The sequence below is a fragment of the Anarhichas minor genome, unplaced genomic scaffold (genome assembly GCF_050575085.1).
Source record: "Anarhichas minor isolate MPS153535 unplaced genomic scaffold, ASM5057508v1 ptg000136l, whole genome shotgun sequence".
In the NCBI taxonomy this organism is placed as follows: domain Eukaryota; kingdom Metazoa; phylum Chordata; class Actinopteri; order Perciformes; family Anarhichadidae; genus Anarhichas; species Anarhichas minor.
The window spans coordinates 17,234,511-17,254,542 of record NW_027466582.1 but is presented as its reverse complement, the minus strand read 5'-3'; the positions used below and the strand labels follow the sequence as shown (position 1 = coordinate 17,254,542).

Genomic DNA, 20,032 nt, shown 5'->3' with positions numbered 1-20,032 from the left:
TGTAGATGAGACAGACAGTGTTGAAATCTCAGTCAACAAAAATAAATTCTCCTCCCAGTCTGACTAAAAATGTTAAGTATTCGGTCTTTTGACTGTTGATGTTTGTATTTTGAGCTTACTTAGCTAGCTAGTCGATCGCATGGACAGTTCTAATCTTCTCCAGTTTGTCACTGACAATGAGCAGCGACCAAGAATCCCAACGTGCCTACAGGAACAACAGGACAGTGACATAGAATGTATAGAAGACGTGGACGTAGTCACTGTGATGTCATCCATTGCTTTGTGGACTACCATTTTGAATCCTCAAATTCAAGAGTTTGGCCGTTGCCATCTTGTTTTTTTCCAACCAGAAGTGACATGAGAGGGTGGAGCTAAATAAAACATGAGTGGAGCCAAGTACAACCATCTTTAGGCAACCAAAATATTATAATTAACTTTCATGAAGTGAAAACACACTGTGAAAAGGTTAAAGTAGTGGGACTAAAATATGGACAACTCCCAGACTGGACATTGCCATGGTAGCGACGTGTCTATCACAAAGTAGCCCCGCCCTAAAGCATACCATGCTTTATGGTCTGTTTGACTCTAAATGGGCCATCATTTACTAAATGAACATCATGCTGTATTAAAGAAGACTTGAAACTAGAGATTGAGACCATAAACTCATGTTTACAATGTTTACTGAGGTAATAAATCAAGAGAGAAGTAGAGTCATTTTCTCATAGACTTCTATACAACCAGAGGAGTCGCCCCCTGATGGACATTAGAGAGAATGCAGGTTTAATGTAGTTCAGCATTGACTTCACTCTCAGACCCAGAGGTTGCCACATGGACAGTACCCAGCATGCAGCAGCAAGCCAACACTTTAATGTGATCTATTATTGATTGGTTGTTGAAGTTGTTAAGTGTTGTTTATAGAAGCCTACATGTAAAAGTGATTTTTCTGTTAAGTGATACATTTGATGATTTGACCTCTCTTAATATGTGAGTAATTTGACGTGTTGTCACCCTTGTGTTGAATTGTATCTGGCAGAATAAGACACCTGTGTTGTTACACTACTAGTGGGGTGTGCACAAAGAAGCCACATAGATCATTAATTTCATGAATCCATTTTTGGAGCTGAGCTTCTGGCGAACAGCTAGAAATCAATCTGATCGACTGGTTGGACATCTCTGGTCTAGACCTAGTGTCTGACCCACAGTGATTTTAGTGTTTTTTACCATTGTGACCCAGTCGTTTGTTGTTATGAAAACTTCTCAGTCAATGCAACTTATTGTACCAGTATTATGTTATGACATGATTTGTATTATTATAATTATTTCTCAATATTATTATTATTATTTTTTGATTGTATTGTTTTTTAATTACACCTCTGGATTGTTGCTTCATGACATCTTGTTATTTAGTGTCTGGTGTCTTTTATCTCTCTTGTATCTTCTATCATCTCTCCAGACTCTGTCAGGCTGGTGAATGGGACTAGTCTGTGCTCAGGCAGACTGGAGGTGAAGTCTAACCAGTCTAACCAGTGGTGGTCCTCAGTGTGTGAAGATGACTTTGGCCAGCAGGATGCAGAGGTGGTCTGTAGGGAGCTTGGCTGTGGGGCTCCTTCAGTCCTCCAGGGGGCGCTCTATGGAGAAGTGGAGGCTCCAATATGGACCAAAGAGTTCCAGTGTGGAGGCCATGAGTCTGCTCTCCTGGACTGTAGAAGCTCAGGCTCAGATAGAAACACCTGCTCACCTAACAAAGCTGTTGGACTCACCTGCTCAGGTAGAAGAGGAGCTGCAGCTTTGATCTGATTCATTTATGTTTTAATAAAACTCACTTTGTTCTTTTACTGACGACTCTCTTGTTTCTGTTCAGAACCTGTCAGGTTGGTGGGAGGAGACAGTCGCTGTGCAGGAACACTGGAGATGAAACATCAAGGAGACTGGAGACCAGTAGAAGGCTCTGACTGGAGCCTGAAGGAAGCAGCTGTTGTCTGTAGAGAGCTGGACTGTGGCTCTGCTGTTTCTATGGGACAGAGAGAGGAGTCCTCAGGGAGATCTGTGTGGAAGATCTACTCTTATTGTGTTCAGTCTGGATCTTCTCTGAGGGAGTGTGTAACATCACATTTCTCTTCATTCTTTATAAATCTCACCTGCTCGGGTAAGCACATCAGTGACGTCATCTATGACATCATCTCTGACAGCAATGTTTCCAGTATGTTCCTTCCTCTGTCACAGTGACAGTCAGTGGGTTTCCATTGGACTGAACTGTAAAGTTATCCAGGACAACGACATCCTAAAGTGTAGAGAGGTGGGCTTATTCCTGGAAGCTCCAAACCCTCCATAGACTGCTGAGCTTCACCTGGCAGGACATACCTGTCTGTCTGTCTGTCTGTCTGTCTGTCTGTCTCTGTGTTGTCAGACCCGTGACATCACATTCTTTTTCAGAGTCCATCTTGCTCAATGGAGGGTAAATGTGAACTTTCATCATCTCTCTGTGTTTACAGACCTGCTGCTTCAGCCAATCATCTCTGTGTCGTCCTCCATGTACGGGGTCTCCGGGGCCCAGCAGCAGGGGGCTCCGGTGCTCAGGCGCTCCACCTTCACCATCTGCTGCTCCATCCAGCCACAGTACCCAGGAGGCTCCTTCCAGCTCACCTTCACCTCCTCCAACTCAGCGCAAAACTACACCCAACCAGCTGTCAATCACTCTGCCAACTTCCTGTTTCCTGCTGCAGAGCCCGCCCACCAAGGAAGCTACAGCTGTGTTTATCACATCTATGTTTTTAATCATGACTTCTCCTCTGAGAGCCGTCTGCTCTCTATCACTGTCTTAGGTAAGCTGACTTACATGCAGGTTTGAAGATGATTGGTCCAAACTGACTGAAGATGATCAGCTGACCACAGAGTCCATGCATGTTGTTGTTTCTGAAATGACTCTGTGACTCCTGTCATTGTGTTACACATGTAAACTTAACCAAAGTCTATGAATGGCAACAGCAAACAATACACTGGTTACCAGGATAACTCTGGTTCTCTGAGAACTGAGGGAGGCGTTTCACTATGAGAAGCACCTTGTGACGTGACCAATCACAAAGCTCCACTGCCACCGCATCGGCCATAACACCCCTTAGCCCCTAACTCTCCATTTTCAAGTGTAATTCCTCCACTTAACAGAAGCAAGAAGGGTGGTGTGCTCAGATACCTCACTCAGAGAACCAGGGTCATCCTGGAAACGAAACATTGAGACAGTTGTTAGGTTGTTACCACTAATGATAGCAATTCCACTTTCAATTGACTCTTCACTAAGTCACACCCCTCTAACACTGACTAACCAATCACAGCGTTGCATAGTCCAGCTCTGACCAGGAGTTCTGCTCAATAGACTCTCATCAAAGGTTTCAGGCTAGTTTAGTGGATTAGGAGCTAGTCATGGTTTAACGTTGTTTAATAATGATACTCATTAACCAGAGAGGTTGGAAGGAGATATACGTTTCTAAAACATTAGTGGAGCTAACATTAGCAGATTACGTTAGCACAGCATTAACTAGCGTTAGCACTTAAACTGAATGTATTTCAAAGTGGTGTTCCTTCATCTCAGTTCTTCTCTCTGGATCTCCAGGTGATGTGGTGGTTCACTTTTACACTTTAGCTGCAATCTTCATCTTTTTACCTGTTTTCATCCTGATAATTCCTTCAGATGCATTTTGTAGACCCTTCTGTCTGCTGCTCTGAAATCACCTTTTAGTTTGAACAAAAATTAAATAATACTTCTTCAGGGAGATCAGTTAGTGGCAGTGTGGGCTCCATGGGAGCTCTGACAGCTTGATGGAGTAGCAGCGTGGGGTGGGACTGAGCTAAGGGTCAATTATGGTGGTGAACACGGCATTAGCCTGTGAATCATATTGAAAGGGGTGTGGTCAAGTGGATTGGAAAGAAGCTGACCCGCCTGGGACCTCTCGCCCTGGGTAACTCCGGAAAAAGATAAGAGTCCAGCCGCTCTACAGGAGTTTGGTTCCACACATGTGATATGCGAGGAGGTGAGCCCAACTATATAGTTGGTTCCGCTCCACCAACCGCACTAACTCCGGTTCCTTCCCCGCTAGAGTTTACATTCCACGTCCCTAGAGCTAGTCTGCAATGCCCGGGGGTCGGCACGCTTAGGTTTCCTGCCGCCCGGCTCACAAACCCCTCCACCAGGTTACGGTGGTGATTTATTGGAGGGCAATACGTGATGCTGGATTTCAGGTTCGATGGGAGCTGTTGTGTGATGTAATGACTGTCCATGTGTTTCATCAGATCCATTACCTCTGATCATCAGAGCGGTCGTCCTGCCGCTGACTCTGCTGTTGGTGAACGTTGCCCTTTACTTCTACTGTAAGGTACGGACACACGTCTGTTGTTTAGACCAGCGAATGAAATGAAGCACTCGCTCTGTGTTTGGTGAACTGAAGACAGGACTGTGCTGTCATGTCTCTCCAGGCCAACAGGGGTCAGATGCCGTGCAGACAGAAGAACACTGAGCTGGATTATTATAACCTGGGTGTTCCTGCAGCTGAAGAAGAAGAAGAAGGAGCTCAGGGAGCAGAGTAACTCCTCCAAGGAGCTCATCTCACATCCAGATGGATTCCTGACACACAACCACCATCAGCTCCCTTGTATGTACATGTTCCCTTTAAACAAGAAGGCTGGAATAATATTACATTATTATAGCTGATCTTTCTTAATCTCAAAAAAGACCAACAAATTGCTGGTCTCTATATATGCTCTGACTTCCTGTCTGTGGCTCTCAGCTGCAAGCCAATTTTGTTCCTGCTTCTTTCTTCTTTTTTGTTTTATGGCGGATGGCATCCAGTGAAAGGTGCATTACCGCCACCTACTATATTGGAGTGTGGACCCGATAACCTATCCCCTTACAAAAACTAAAAAAAAAAAAACTAAACAAAACAAAAAATTAAAAAAAAAATAAAATAAAAAAAAAAAAAAAAAAAAAGGAGTTCTCCATTTCAGAGACTTAAATTATTTTGGTCAATCCTGTTTCTTTCACGTATTGTAGTATGTTTCCTGCCCCCAAGGTTAATGCATCTTTTAGGTTTAGTTCCTCAACTCCCAGCCTCCTCTTCAACCTGTCTCGCTCAAGTGAGAATTTCTGGCAATGACATATAATATGGTCTACAGTTTCTGGTATCTGGCAGTGCTCACATAGTCCTGTTGGGTGTTTATTTACTGTATGAGTTGCATTGTTTTGTTCAGCCTTGTGTGTCCAATCCTCAGTCTGGTTACTATGTTTTCTTCTGTGGTGCGTCTTCTGGATGGCCTCCCTTTGCCAACTTCTCTCTGAACAGCATAAAGATGTAAACCAATTTTGTTCCTGCTGAAGACGTGAATCTTAAACACCTCACAGATATAAAGTTTCATCAGAAAACTAGACTTGAGAGCAGGTTTACCAGACTCCAAGCAGCCGGTGTCTTAGAAACCAAAGACTATCATGAACAATGTTAATGTTATATATTTAATTAGAATAAACATGAAACATTGACATATATCTTCTACATTCTGTGCAACAATACTCAATGTTAAAATCACATTTAGTAACTTGTGAATAAATAAATCCTGATATAAAAGGAGAACAGAGCCACCTACTGTTGGATGTGTAGATCTGGAGCTCATCAGGGTTGGTGAACCACATCTGGTGCCATGTTGAGAATCTGTTGGTGTTTGTGAAAGAATTATTACTTCATTTTTGAATGTTCTGATTTCATAAGAATGTCATTTAACGATTTAGCTATTTTTTTTATAACTAAGGATTTTGCTTATTTCATAATAATGTACTCAATTTAGTTTATTAAGGGATTTGCTTATTTCATATGAGTGTTACATCTTTTGCTTTTTATTCATGAGAGTTTTTTACATTATGATAACAGTGAGCAAAAAAACCAAAGACCAAACAAATATGAGGTTGTGTAAATCAAACAAACACAGAGTATTCAATAATTATGAAAGATCTTTCTCAGGAATTTAGTTTATTTTTGTATTTAAGAATTTTGATTAATTTGTGCGAAAGGAAGAACTTACGTTTCTGCTGAAAAATGACTTCTACTGTGTTCATTTTGTACTTAAATTATTTTTGATAAAATATAACCTAACTAATCATACAATCTGAATGAAATATGAACACATACTGTATGTAGCAGGAGATTCAGAGATCATTAAGATGAAAACATGAATCAAAATGAGAGGATTATTCTACGTGGAGACGACGCCACTTTAGGACGTCTGCTCACAACCAATTAAAGACAAAATTAAAACATGTTTCATGACTAATAAAAAAACAAAAAGACAAATTTAGTACTCGTACTTAATTAGCAAAGTACTTTAAGGGTTATGAGTCATAATGCTGACTAAGAAAATCAAAATCTTGACTTTGTACATTCATTTTGTAATTACTGTCTATCACAAATATATCTCATTTTATTTTAAACATGTTATATTTTATCCCTTTATTTTGATTTCTTATTTTTTACTTGTGTGATTTTCTTTTTATACATATTCAATGAGCTTTGTTGAACCTGACTTTTAAGATTTGTGTTGCCAATGCCTGCTTCTCTGTAATCTATATGACAATAAAATGTTTTTAATGTGTTTAAGTGCGACATCCTTCTCCTCAGAGTGTCAGCAGCAGTGTTTCTGAGCGGAGAGTAACTCCCTTTGGGCGTGGACTTCAGGCTTTGACACTTTGCAGGACTTTTACATGAACAGAAATATATAGAACACACTAAGGAGAGGGAAGCAGCAGGAAAGCACAATAGGTCCTCTTTGATGCTTCTATAATTATATTACAATACAATAATATTATTCTGAAATGCTCCATTGTGCATAATGAGTGCTTTTACTGTAACAGAGTATTTCTACACTGTGGTATTAGTACTTTTACTGAAGTAAAATATGTGAGTACTTCTTCCATCTCTGCTCACACAGAGAAACTTGATCAAGTGCAACAGTCAGTTTTAATCAGGAGTTCACTGAATCATCAGAAATAATAAATAACAAGAAACTATTCGGTGATGAGAAACAAGCAAAGTGAGACGCTCGCATGTGGTTTGGATCGCCATAGCAACACACAGGAAGGTGGCTCGATGTGCTCAGAGAGACTTTGATCTGTTGATTGGCCGTCAGATGGACCAGTCGGGTCGTGCACAAGCCTCTCTTAAACCGTGGGCGGGACTGAAAATGTTCATGGAGCTAAACTACAACACAAAAGGAAGGCCATCCTCTTCTGGTGTCTCACAGCCAGTGTGGGCTACATTATTGAGTGTCATTTACAACTTTTTTAAAGAACGTGCGCTTTCCTTCAAAACGCATCGTCCACACATCTACTCGTGGGCCAAAGGTTTTTATCATTTGAGGGTAGTGTTCAATGAAATGATGTTTCGGACGAAGTTTGTAGTCCGGAAAAGTTTTCTGCAATAACTCTCTGTGTTCTGAGATTTTGCAATCCAGGAAGTGTATTAACTCTTCAGTAAAGTGCGATGACAATACCAATTCCAGTATATCTTTTAGAAGTATCAGTATCTCCCATGCTTGATCCCCCTTAGGGATATTGTAGCCTATCATCAATGGAGAGACCAATTTCCAATGCTATTTCCTCCAATGGTTCCCTTAGAGATGAAGGTCTTTGGAATGATCTGTGGTTGGTCAGCTTTATCAGATAATGTGTAAGGGAACTGTCTTATTCAAAGAGTCCAAAGAAACACACTTCTTGGTAATCAAAGTCTTAACACATAATGACAATTCTGTTGGCACTACACACCTTCAAGAAATCATGCAGAATGTCAGGTGGAAAACCATCCACCACAGGAAAGTGTCTCCAGTTTTCATTCAACGGACACTCCCTATTCACACCACCATCTTTGGCCAATATAGGGTCATGTAGAACCTCTTGCACGTGTCTATCACGGTTCTCTCTGATCGTTGGCTCGAATAGACCTGATCGGACCTCCTTATCCTGTATTTCACCTCGCTCACACATACAAAACCAACAAAAGCTATCTGCTGCAAAACTCTCCTGGAATCCTGCCAAAGAGCGAGCCCCCAAGTTGTCTGCTGCTACATACAGTACAGTGCCTTTAACACTTTCTGCTAGTTGTTCAACACACACACCATGTTCCTCAAGAGTAGCGAGATCCTGAATGACAGGACGAAGAACTCTTGGATGGGCATGTTCCTTTACGGTGTTAACCTTACACAAAAAGTGCAAGTTGAATTGAGTGAAGAGCTGACCGATATTTGGAGTGAAGATTAGCAAGCACCCAATATACAGCCCAAGAGCAGTCCTAAATTCTTCCACATTCAGAGCAGGTGAGTGTTTAATGTGTGAAATTCATACTGTGCCCCTCAAAACAGCCCAGAATATCAGCTGGTAACATTATTTGGTCCTAACGTGTATGTAAAGGAACTTTAGGTGGATGAATACTTTATATTTTACCTGCCAGGATTTGGCTTCTCCTGTTATTTCAGACAACAAAACACAAATATAGCCGACATGTAAATGACTGATTACAGTAAGTTTTACATACAAAAGTAAAACATTAACATTTGTAGATGTAGGAAAGAAAACAAGATTATAAATAAATATAAAAATTGGAAATAAATAACTAGTAATAACTTAAGGTAAGACTGTAAAGCTACCCAGCCTCCATCACACAGGACCCTCGGCTCGGTGCACAGAGGTGCTCTGCATCCAGCGGTGGACTGTTTACACAGCTATGCTAAGATGTCACAGCCTATCCGAAAAATGTGAAATGCACATTGAAGTTTAATATGACCTTTTTCATGTAATCTTTCAGAATTCACTTCTGTTTCTCTGTGGGCATTACTACTAGAATGCTACGTAATAAACCTGGAACAAGTAACCTCAGACTAGGAGTCTGTATAAGTCCTTGAGAGTGTCTGTAAAAACACATGAAACAGTGTTCTTTAATACTCATACTTACAGTTCATAACCAATTTAAACAAAGACAGGAAGTAAAGTAACTGATGAGGCATGGGTAGGTGAACGACAAAATAAAACAGGAAGTGAAATCAACAAGCGTTCATGCGAGTCCTCACACTGTGGAGTATAAAGTTGGTGTCACTGCTGAGTTCTACATCCTGATGAAAATACAATATTAGATAAGCATGTTTTAAGAAGACTGATGACACAGAAGGAACTCCAGAGCAAACATAAAGTGGACCAATTAATCAACACTATTGTTATGGAACAATATATAGATTTGAACTTTCTTCCATTTCATAACTTTCTATTCTATTTTGAAATATCTGTTTTTCTTTGTGACCTTGATGTTTCCTGCTACCTTTGCATTTCCTCCTGAGTCTCTCGCTATTCGATCCAGAAACACACACTTCTTTTTGTGACGATAAGTGACCTTCATATTTTTGGGAGGAAACATGTTTCAGGTTGTGCATTTTTAAAGCTAAAACACTTTAATATTCTGACCCAAGAAAGTAGGCTAGCACACACACACATCACACACACATCATGGATTGTTTCAAATGTTATCTAACCTGTATTCATCTGACTCTTCTGTGTCGTTAATTAGAAACTACTACTGCTCAGAGCCCTGATCTCATGGACTCCCAAATTAAGAACAGATTAGTCCTTTATTAAACAACTTCTTAAAGCTACAACAGTCACACTTTTACCGATAACATCCTGTAGTGGTGCTCAATATCAGTGTGTATTGTAATGGTAACTTTTTATGTAGTATATATTTCTACTTACTTGGTATATATTTCTACTCAGTATAGTGTATTCATGAGTAATTTTGCTCTGAACTTTGTTGAACTTCACCGTGTCTCTGTTGTGCAGAAGAAGAGTTCTCCCTCTCTGTTCACAAAGATAACTAACTGTGTTGTATGAGAATGTTCCAGCACCAAGGCCTTTGGGCCGCTTGCTTTGATTGCTGGCAGTTTGTTTTTCATTGTTGTTTCTATCAGTCTGAGACCAAAAGTCTGAGACTGAAATGTCTGTAACATTGGCCATCGGCCCCCACCTTTGCTCATTCTGTATAAAGAAAGCTTGTTCACTTTTTTTCGAGGTTCTTCCTCACTGAGACCGTACGCATTCTGTTGTGATGATTGAACCTTCTCTGCGCAGAGAATAAATACTTAAAAGACAACCTGGTTTTTGGTATTATGTATTTCTGCATGAAAAGACTCACGCAAAGCGGGTATAGGAATTTTTTCCATTACAGTATCTCAAAGGATCAATATGAAAATCAAGATACATGAAAGTATTTTGTTTCAGTTGAACACATGTCCAGATCAATTTATATAAATCCAAATTATTATTCTCTTTGTCAAAATTATGAGTCGACTTCAGTTTTCTAAGACAAACTTCTGCTGAAAAATAGGCTGGATGGAAAGTTTGGAACAATATAAACAAAAAATACTGATGGTCAATAAAAATGAGCAGTTTCATTGTATCTATTTATTTATTGTCATATAGATTACAGAGAAGCAGGCATTGGCAACACAAATCTTAGAAGTCAGGTTCAACAAAGCTCATTGAATATGTATAAAAAGAAAATCACACAAGTAAAAAATAAGAAATCAAAATAAAGGGATAAAATATAACATGTTCAAAATAAAATGAGATATATTTGTGATAGACAGTAATTACAAAATGAATGTACAAAGTCAAGATTTTGATTTTCTTAGTCAGCATTATGACTCATAACCCTTAAAGTACTTTGCTAATTAAGTACGAGTACTAAATTTGTCTTTTTGTTTTTTTATTAGTCATGAAACATATTTTCATTTTGTCTTTAATTGGTTGTGAGCAGACGTCCTAAAGTGGCGTCGTCTCCACGTAGAATAATCCTCTCATTTAGATTCATGTTTTCATCTTAATGATCTCTGAATCTCCTGCTACATACAGTATGTGTTCATATTTTATTCAGATTGTATGATTAATTAGTTAGGTTATATTTTATCAAAAATAATTTAAGTACAAAATGAACACAGTAGAAGTCATTTTTCAGCAGAAACGTAAGTTCTTCCTTTCGCACAAATTAATCAAAATTCTTAAATACAAAAATAAACTAAATTCCTGAGAAAGATCTTTCATAATTATTGAATACTCTGTTTGATTTACACAACCTCATATTTGTTTGATCTTTGGTTTTTTTGCTCACTGTTATCATAATGTAAAAAACTCTCATGAATAAAAAGCAAAAGATGTAACACTCATATGAAATAAGCAAATCCCTTAATAAACTAAATTGAGTACATTATTATGAAATAAGCAAAATCCTTAGTTATAAAAATAGCTAAATCGAAAATAAACGACATTCTTATGAAATCAGAACATTCAAAAATGAAGTAATAATTCTTTCACAAACACCAACAGATTCTCAACATGGCACCAGATGTGGTTCACCAACCCTGATGAGCTCCAGATCTACACATCCAACAGTAGGTGGCTCTGTTCTCCTTTTATATCAGGATTAATTTATTCACAAGTTACTAAATGTGATTTTAACATTGAGTATTGTTGTACAGAATGTAGAAGATATATGTCAATGTTTCATGTTTATTCTAATTAAATATATAACATTAACATTGTTCATGATAGTCTTTGGTTTCTAAGACACCGGCTGCTTGGAGTCTGGTAAACCTGCTCTCAAGTCTAGTTTTCTGATGAAACTTTATATCTGTGAGGTGTTTAATATTCACGTCTTCAGCAGGAACCAATGGGCTTGGAGCTGAGAGGAAAGGAAACATGTACATAAAAGTGAGCTGATGGTGGTTGTGTGGTAGAAATCCATCTGGATGTGAGATGAGCTCCTTGGAGGAGCTACTCTGCTCCCTGAGCTCCTTCTTCTTCAGCTGCAGGAACACCCACGTTATAATAATTCAGCTCAGTGTTCTCCCATCTGCCCGGCATCTGTCCCCTGCTGGCCTGGAGAGAAATGACAGCATAGTCCTGTCTTCAGTTCACTAAACACAGAGCGAGTGCTTCATGTCAGTCGCTGGTCTAAACAACAGACGTGTGTCCGTACCTTACAGTAGAAGTAAAGGGCAACGTTCACCAACAGAAGAGTCAGCAGCAGGACGACCGCTCTGATGATCAGAGGTAATGGATCTGATGAAACACATGGACAGTCATTACATCACACAACAGCTCCCATCGAACCTGAAATCTAGCATCACGTATTGCCCTCCAATAAATCGCCACCGTAACCTGGTGGAGGGGTTTGTGAGCCGAGCGGCAGGAAACCTAAGCGTGCCGACCCCCGGGCATTGCAAACTAGCTCTAGGGACGTGGAATGTAAACTCTGGCGGGGAAGGAACCGGAGTTAGTGCGGTTGGTCGAGCAGAACCAACTATATAGTTGGGCTCACCTCCACGCATATCAGATGTCTGGAACTAAACCCCTGGAGAGCCCCTGGCTGAGGGTCACCTCTATGCGACTGCGAGTCTCTGACTGTTGTTTGTGCCTATGCACAAACAGGACTTCTTGGAGTCTCCGTCTGGCATTCTGTAAAGGGCGCTTATAGTTCTTCTGGGGGACGCTCAGGGGAGTGATTGGGAGGAACGGCCTTTGTTGTTGGACTTCTGTGCTCCATGTTCAAGAATAGCGCGGTTCATAAGTGTACTTGGTACCAGAACACCCTAGGCCACAGCTCTATGATCGATTTTGTGGTCGTATCATCAGATCTGCGGTCGCATGTCTTGGACACTCGGTGAAAAGAGGAGCAGAGCTGTCAACTGATCAACACCTGGTTGTCAGTTGGATCAGATGGCGGGGAGGCTGTCGGACAGAGCTGGTCAACCCAAACATGTAGTGAGGGTGAACTGGGAACATCTGGCTGAGACCCCTGGCCGCAAGGTCTTCAACTCACACATCTGGACGAATTTCCGTGTATCCTGGGGGAAGCTGGGGACATGGAATCTAAGTGGGCCATGATCAAAGCCTCTAAAGCCTTGTGAAAGGGGCTGCTAGGAGCTATTGTCGGAAGGTCATCGGTAGCTGTCGTGGTGGCAACCTGAGAAGGAGGCCGTCAAGCTGAAGAAACAGGCCTTTCGGGCTTGGCTGGCCCAGGGGACTCTGGAAACAGCAGATTTGCTTTCCTAAATGCAAAGCCCAGAGCTGAGACGGTTTGGGGGGAAATAGTGAGGACCCTGACGCAGAGTTTACTCAGTTTAGCTAGCTCCCTGTCTGTGAGGAGGAGGGCGGCGGCAAAAAGGACAATGAGAATGACGTCAACATACAATAGATCTTCTTAGTAACAAAGAAAGGTGCTATCCTCCCTCCTGCCTAGCCGTCACACCCTGGCAGCTTCATCGAGGTCGACCAACACAAGGTTTGCAAGAGCCACAGTCAGCGTTCCCTGGTTCCTCTGGAATCGCAAGAGCATCCCAAACATCCGAGTGGTCAGTGTCCAGTCAGGACCTGCTAATCTTATCTTCTTTCATCTTGAAAGAAGAGGGGGGAGACTAAAGCTTTTTGTTCAGCTTCTTTTAAATCCACTTGACCACGCCCATTTCAATATGATTCACAGGTTAATTGACCCTTAGCTAAGTCCTACCCCACGCTGCTAATCCATCAAGCTGTCAGAGTTCCCATGGAGCCCACACTGCCACTAACTGATCTCCCTGAAGAAGTATTATTACATTTTTGTTCAAACTAAAAAGTGATTTCAGAGCAGCAGACAGAAGGGTCTACAAAATGCATCTGAAGGAATTATCAGGATGAAAACAGGTTAAAAAGATGAAGATTGCAGCTAAAGTGTAAAAGTGAACCACCACATCACCTGGAGATCCAGAGAGAAGAACTGAGATGAAGGAACACCTAATCCCTTAGCCGCTAAGGGGTGTTATGGCCGATGCGGTGGCAGTGGAGCTTTTGTGATTGGTCACGTCAGAAGGTGCTTCTCATTGTGAAACGCCTCCCTCAGTTCTCAGAGAACCAGAGTTATCCTGGTAACCAATGTATTGTTTGCTGTTGCCATTTATAGACTTTGGTTAAGTTTGGTTACTATATGACATGTGTAACACAATGACAGGAGTCACAGTGTCATTTCAGAAACAACAACATGGACTCTGTGGTCAGCTGATCATTTTCAGTCAGTCTGACCAATCATCTTCCCCAAACCTGCATGTAAACAGTCAGCTTACCTAAGACAGTGATAGAGAGCAGACGGCTCTCAGAGGAGAAGTCATGATTAAAAACATAGAGGTGATAAACACAGCTGTAGCTTCCTTGGTGGGCGGGCTCTGCAGCAGGAAACAGGAAGTTGGCAGAGTGATTGACAGCTGGCTGGGTGTAGTTGTGTGCTGAGTTGGAGGAGGTGAAGGTGAGCTGGAAGGAGCCTCCTGGGTACTGTGGCTGGATGGAGCAGCAGATGGTGAAGGTGGAGCGCCTGAGCACCGGAGCCCCCTGCTGCTGGGCCCCGGAGACCCCGTACATGGAGGACGACACAGAGATGATTGGCTGAAGCAGCAGGTCTGTAAACACAGAGAAATGATGAAAGTTCAGGTTTACCCTCCATTGAGCAAGATGGACCCTGAAAAAGAATGTGATGTCACGGGTCTGACAACACAGAGACAGACAGACAGACAGACAGACAGACAGGTATGTCCTGCCAGGTGAAGCTCAGCAGTCTATGGAGGATTTGGAGCTTCCAGGAATAAGCCCACCTCTCTACACTTTAGGATGTCGTTGTCCTGGATAACTTTACAGTTCAGTCCAATGGAAACCCACTGACTGTCACTGTGACAGAGGAAGGAACATAGTGGAAACATTTCTGTCAGAGATGAAGTCACTGATGTGCTTACCAGAGCAGATGAGATTCATAATGAATGAAGAGGAATCTGATGTTACACACTCCCTCAGAGAAGATCCAGACTGAACACAATAAGAGTAGATCTTCCACACAGATCTTTCTGAGGACTCCTCTCTCTGTCCCATAGAAACAGCAGAGCCACAGTCCAGCTCTCTACAGGCAACAGCTGCTTCCTTCAGGCTCCAATCAGAGCCTTCTACTGGTCTCCAGTCTCCTTGATGTTTCAGCTCCACTGTTCCTGCACAGCGACTGTCTCCTCCCACCAACCTGACAGGTTCTGAACAGAAACAAGAGAGTCGTCAGTGAAAGAACAAAGTGAGTTTAATTAAAACATAAATGAACCAGATCAAAGCTGCAGCTCCTCTTCTACCTGAGCAGGTGAGTCCAACAGCTTTGTTAGGTGAGCAGGTGTTTCTATCTGAGCCTGAGATTCTACAGTCCAGGAGAGCAGACTCATGGCCTCCACACTGGAACTCTTTGGTCCACATTGGAGCCTCCACTTCTCCATAGAGCGCCCCCTGGAGGACTGAAGGAGCCCCACAGCCAAGCTCCCTACAGACCACCTCTGCATCCTGCTGGTCAAAGTCATCTTCACACACTGAGGACCACCACTGGTTAGACTGGTTAGACTTCACCTCCAGTCTGCCTGAGCACAGACTAGTCCCATTCAGCAGCCTGACAGAGTCTGGAGAGATGATAGAAGATACAAGAGAGATAAAAGACACCAGACACTAAATAAAAAGATGTCATGAAGCAACAATCCAGAGGTGCAGCAAAGACATAACATCAGTCAATAATGCTAAGTAATATTTATAATATTACTAGTGCAGGGCAACGATTACAATTTTTAATCGCGATTAATCACATTGTTATGCGCAAAATTCAATAATGAATTCAAAAGTAGTGTATTGCGCACTTTTATTTTAAAAGTACTGCTATATGAACAAAAGTGCAATAACATTTGGTTTGCAAACACTTTAAACAAATAAGGTTCTTTTTAACAGCAGTATTCCCTTTACACAGTAGCAGTTAAAATACAGTTATGATTCTGATAATAGATATTCAGCCGGTGTTCACAACTTTATCTCCATGTGTGTAAGAGATGCAATTTGAAATATACACCTTGAAAACTGCAAACCTATCTACGTCATGTTTTTTTCTTCTTTTTTTAATGTTTATTAAATTTTCAGTAGCGATAACTAAATGATATGCTTATTATACATATTCCAAACAAAACAACTTTAAAAACTCGAATCATTTCATTTTTGCTTTTTTTGGTATTTTGGTCAGACACATATGCAACGCTGATTACCGTAATATATGTGGTATTTGTTATAAATGTACGTTGGTACATAGAGGGTGATAAGAAGCTGTAAATGGAGGGACTTAGGACCCAGGGGAATATAGGTGAAGCATGGAACCTGTAGTCTGTACCTTGGCAGTAACGTGCATCATGTGGAAGTTATGCTAGTAAAGAGCTGCAGTTAAGAGCAGTTTGTTCTCACGTGCTTATATGTTTATTTAAAAACACGACAATATGTATTTTGATATTGTCACGATCCTGTAACGCAGTGGCGGGCCGTGCATTTTATACCTGGGCCTTCACTGCTGTCCTGCAGCTGAAACACAGCTACGGTTATTATTTGTTTCGTGTAAAAATGAAGCCAACACCTATAGATCCACTAACTGCAGAGAATATGCCAAGAGTGCGTCTCCTCTCTTCTCTGACTGCAGCTGGGACTGCTGCGCGAGGCTTCTGTGAGAGTACCCGCCTGTGTGAGCTTTGGGGCGGCGGAGGGGCTCACGGCAGCATCTGCTGCTCGTTCACAGCAGTAACTGCAGAACGTACGTGCTTTAACGTCAGAGTCAAAACACCAGAAAAGTCTCCAACAACACCAGAACAAGTCGCTAGATTTGTCGCTAGTAACTTTTGACAAAAAAAGTCGCCATGAGGGTTTGGAAAGTCGCCAGATTTAGCGAGAAAGTCGCCAAGTTGCCAACACTGGCACCGACTAAATATGTCCCTAGAGCAACATCGGACGTAACAATGGTTCCTATCACATATTAAGCCAAACAAAAATCCATCTTCATAAAAGCAAGTTGTACAAATAATAATATAGAAACAAGCATATTAAAGCGACTGCAGATGTAAAAACAAACACATTTAACTTACCAGAGCTGCTGTTAACTATTTAAAGACAAAGTTCTCCTTTCTTTGTTAATAAAGAGTTTAATCTCACGGTTGTTCAGTACATCCGTGCGTTTTAGTTCCAGTAAGAAGTCCTTCTCGATTCATGGACGCCAGTGAAGACAGTCGAGCCTCCCCAGTTGTATGTCTTGAATATATTTTAATGCGTTTGAGGGCTGAAAATGTCCGCTTGACAGAGGCAGCAGATATTGGGATTGTCACCGCCCAACATGTCACGCTAGCCCACTGACCAATCACGTATGGCTAGGCCAGCTAGAAGGCTCTGACATGTCAAAGAATACGCCCAATATGTCAAACTAAAGATCTGATTGGTTGAACACTATGACAATCAACAATATCGTCCCCATTCACTTAAACTGCAAAGGGATGCACATGAGAGTCTGCAGGCCTGGGGCCTCGACAGCGAGACCAGAGCCTTTAATCAAGAATTGACAGACTCTTATAACTTCATTCTTCCCATCGACAGTTCATTACCTCAGTAAACATTGTAAACATGGGTTTATGGTCTCAATCACATTACAAGTCCTCTTCAATACAGCATGATGTTCATTTCATACATTATGGTCAATTTAGAGTCAAATAGAACATAAAGCAGGGTATGCTTTAGGGCGGGGCTACCTTGTGATTGACGGGTCTCTACCACGGCTGGTCCAGTCTGGGTATTGTCCGGGTATTCAACTCAGAACTTTAACCTTTTCACAGTGTGTTTTCACTTCATGAAGGTTTGTTGTAATATTTTGGTTGTACTTGGCTCCACTCATGTTGTACTTAGCTCCACCCTCTCATGTCACTTCTGGTTATAAAACAACAAGGTTGCAACGTCCAAAATCTTGAATTTGAGGTTTCAAAATGGTAGTCCACAAACGTTTGGATGATGTCACAGTGACTACGTTCACTTCCTATATACGGTGTATGACACTGTCCTGTTGTCGCTAGGCACGTTTCTGCTGGTGGTCACTGTTCATTGTCAGTGATAAACTGGAGAAGATTAGAACTGTCCCTGCGATTGACCAGTCAGCTCCAAACACAAATATCAAAAGTCAAAAGATCAAAAACTTAACATTTTTAGCAGATTTGCTGTGAGATCAAATCAAGGACAACACCTGGCATGAAGGGAAAGTTATGGGATGTGCCTTGAACTTGACCAAGAAACATGTCTCCACTTCAGCAATAAGTTGCTGAGGCAGCAGAGTTAAAGATTCAAAAAAGTCATGTTTGAAAACAGACAATGGGGAATCTAATGGTACACCGAATAAGAAAGCAACAGGTGAAGGCTCATGAAGGGATAGAGCCACTTCAGAGTGTATTATATACAGATTCACAGTATGTAGTTAGAGAGGGACAAGACCGAATCATATTGGCACATAGATGATGTCACTGATTAGCATACCTGAGCAGATGAGATCCATGATGGAGGAAGAGGAATCTGATGTTACACACTCTCTCAGAGAAGATCCAGACTGAACACAGTCAGAGTTGATCCACCACACAGATCTCCCTGAGGACTCATCTCTCCATCCCATAGAAACAGCAAAGCCACAGTCCAGCTCTCTACAGGCAACAGCTGCTTCCTTCAGGCTCCAGTCATAACTATAAACTGGTCTCCAGTCTCCCTGTTTCACCTCCAGTGTTCCTGCACAGCGACTGTCTCCTCCCACCAACCTGACAGGTTCTGAACAGAAACAAGAGCGTTGTCAGTAAAAGAACAAAGTGAGTTTAATTAAAACATAAATGAACCAGATCAAAGCTGCAGCTCCTCTTCTACCTGAGCAGGTGAGTCCAACAGCTTTGTTAGGTGAGCAGGTGTTTCTATCTGAGCCTGAGCTTCTACAGTCCAGGAGAGCAGACTCATGGCCTCCACACTGGAACTCTTTGGTCCATATTGGAGCCTCCACTTCTCCATAGAGCGCCCCCTGGAGGACTGAAGGAGCCCCACAGCCAAGCTCCCTACAGACCACCTCTGCATCCTGCTGGTCAAAGTCATCTTCACACACTGAGGACCACCACTGGTTAGACTGGTTAGACTTCACCTCCAGTCTGCCTGAGCACAGACGAGTCCCATTCACCAGCCTGACAGAGTCTGGAGAGATGATAGAAGATACAAGAGAGATAAAAGACACCAGACACTAAATAAAAGATGTCATGAAGCAACAATCCAGAGGTGTAATTAAAAAACAATACAATCAAAAAATAATAATAATAATATTGAGAAATAATTATAATAATACAAATCATGTCATAACATAATACTGGTACAATAAGTTGCATTGACTGAGAAGTTTTCACAACAACATACGACTGGGTCACAATGGTAAAAAACACTAAAATCACTGTGGGTCAGACACTAGGTCTAGACCAGAGATGTCCAACCAGTCGATCAGATTGATTTCTAGCTGTTCGCCAGAAGCTCAGCTCCAAAAATGTAATCATGAAATTAATGATCTATGTGGCTTCTTTGTGCACACCCCACTAGTAGTGTAACAACACAGGTGTCTTATTCTGCCAGATACAATTCAACACAAGGGTGACAACACGTCAAATTACTCACATATTAAGAGAGGTCAAATCATCAAATGTATCACTTAACAGAAAAATCACTTTTACATGTAGGCTTCTATAAACAACACTTAACAACTTCAACAACCAATCAATAATAAATCACATTAAAGTTTTGGCTTGCTGCTGCATGCTGGGTACTGTCCATGTGGCAACCTCTGGGTCTGAAAGTGAAGTCAATGCTGAACTACATTAAACCTGCATTCTCTCTAATGTCCATCAGGGGGCGACTCCTCTGGTTGTATAGAAGTCTATGAGAAAATGACTACTTCTCTCTTGATTTATTCCCTCAGTAAACATTGTAAACATGAGTTTATGGTCTCAATCTCTAGTTTCAAGTCTTCTTCAATAAAGCATGATGTTCATTTAGTAAATTACGGTCCATTTAGAGTCAAATAGACCATAAAGCAGAGTATGCTTTAGGGCAGGGCTA

General features: G+C 41.5%; 2 protein-coding genes across 2 annotated transcripts; one reads left to right on the top strand and one right to left on the bottom strand.

Annotated features, from left to right (window-relative positions):
• Positions 1–828: 828 nt before the first annotated feature.
• On the top strand, positions 829–4,578 carry LOC142941965 (CD5 antigen-like). Its single transcript, XM_076084096.1, has 5 exons — positions 829–835; positions 1,454–1,768; positions 1,862–2,158; positions 3,568–3,571; positions 4,440–4,578. The coding sequence occupies exons 1-5, from the start codon at positions 829–831 to the stop codon at positions 4,576–4,578; spliced, it is 762 nt and encodes a 253-aa protein (XP_075940211.1).
• Positions 4,579–18,395: 13,817 nt separating this feature from the next.
• On the bottom strand, positions 18,396–19,747 carry LOC142941963 (scavenger receptor cysteine-rich type 1 protein M130-like). The gene is made up of 3 exons (XM_076084092.1): positions 19,741–19,747; positions 18,809–19,123; positions 18,396–18,715 (listed from the first exon to the last, which is right to left on the bottom strand). Exons 1-3 carry the CDS (start codon positions 19,745–19,747, stop codon positions 18,396–18,398), a joined length of 642 nt encoding a protein of 213 aa, XP_075940207.1.
• Between the last annotated feature and the right edge of the window lie 285 nt (positions 19,748–20,032).

Bases quoted from the DNA above. Each gene is read 5' to 3' on its own strand.
- LOC142941965 (XM_076084096.1), top strand. The intron at 1,769-1,861 runs GTAGAAGAGGAG...GTTTCTGTTCAG, and splicing joins TGTTGGACTCACCTGCTCAG to AACCTGTCAGGTTGGTGGGA.
- LOC142941963 (XM_076084092.1), bottom strand. The intron at 18,716-18,808 runs GTAGAAGAGGAG...GTTTCTGTTCAG, and splicing joins TGTTGGACTCACCTGCTCAG to AACCTGTCAGGTTGGTGGGA.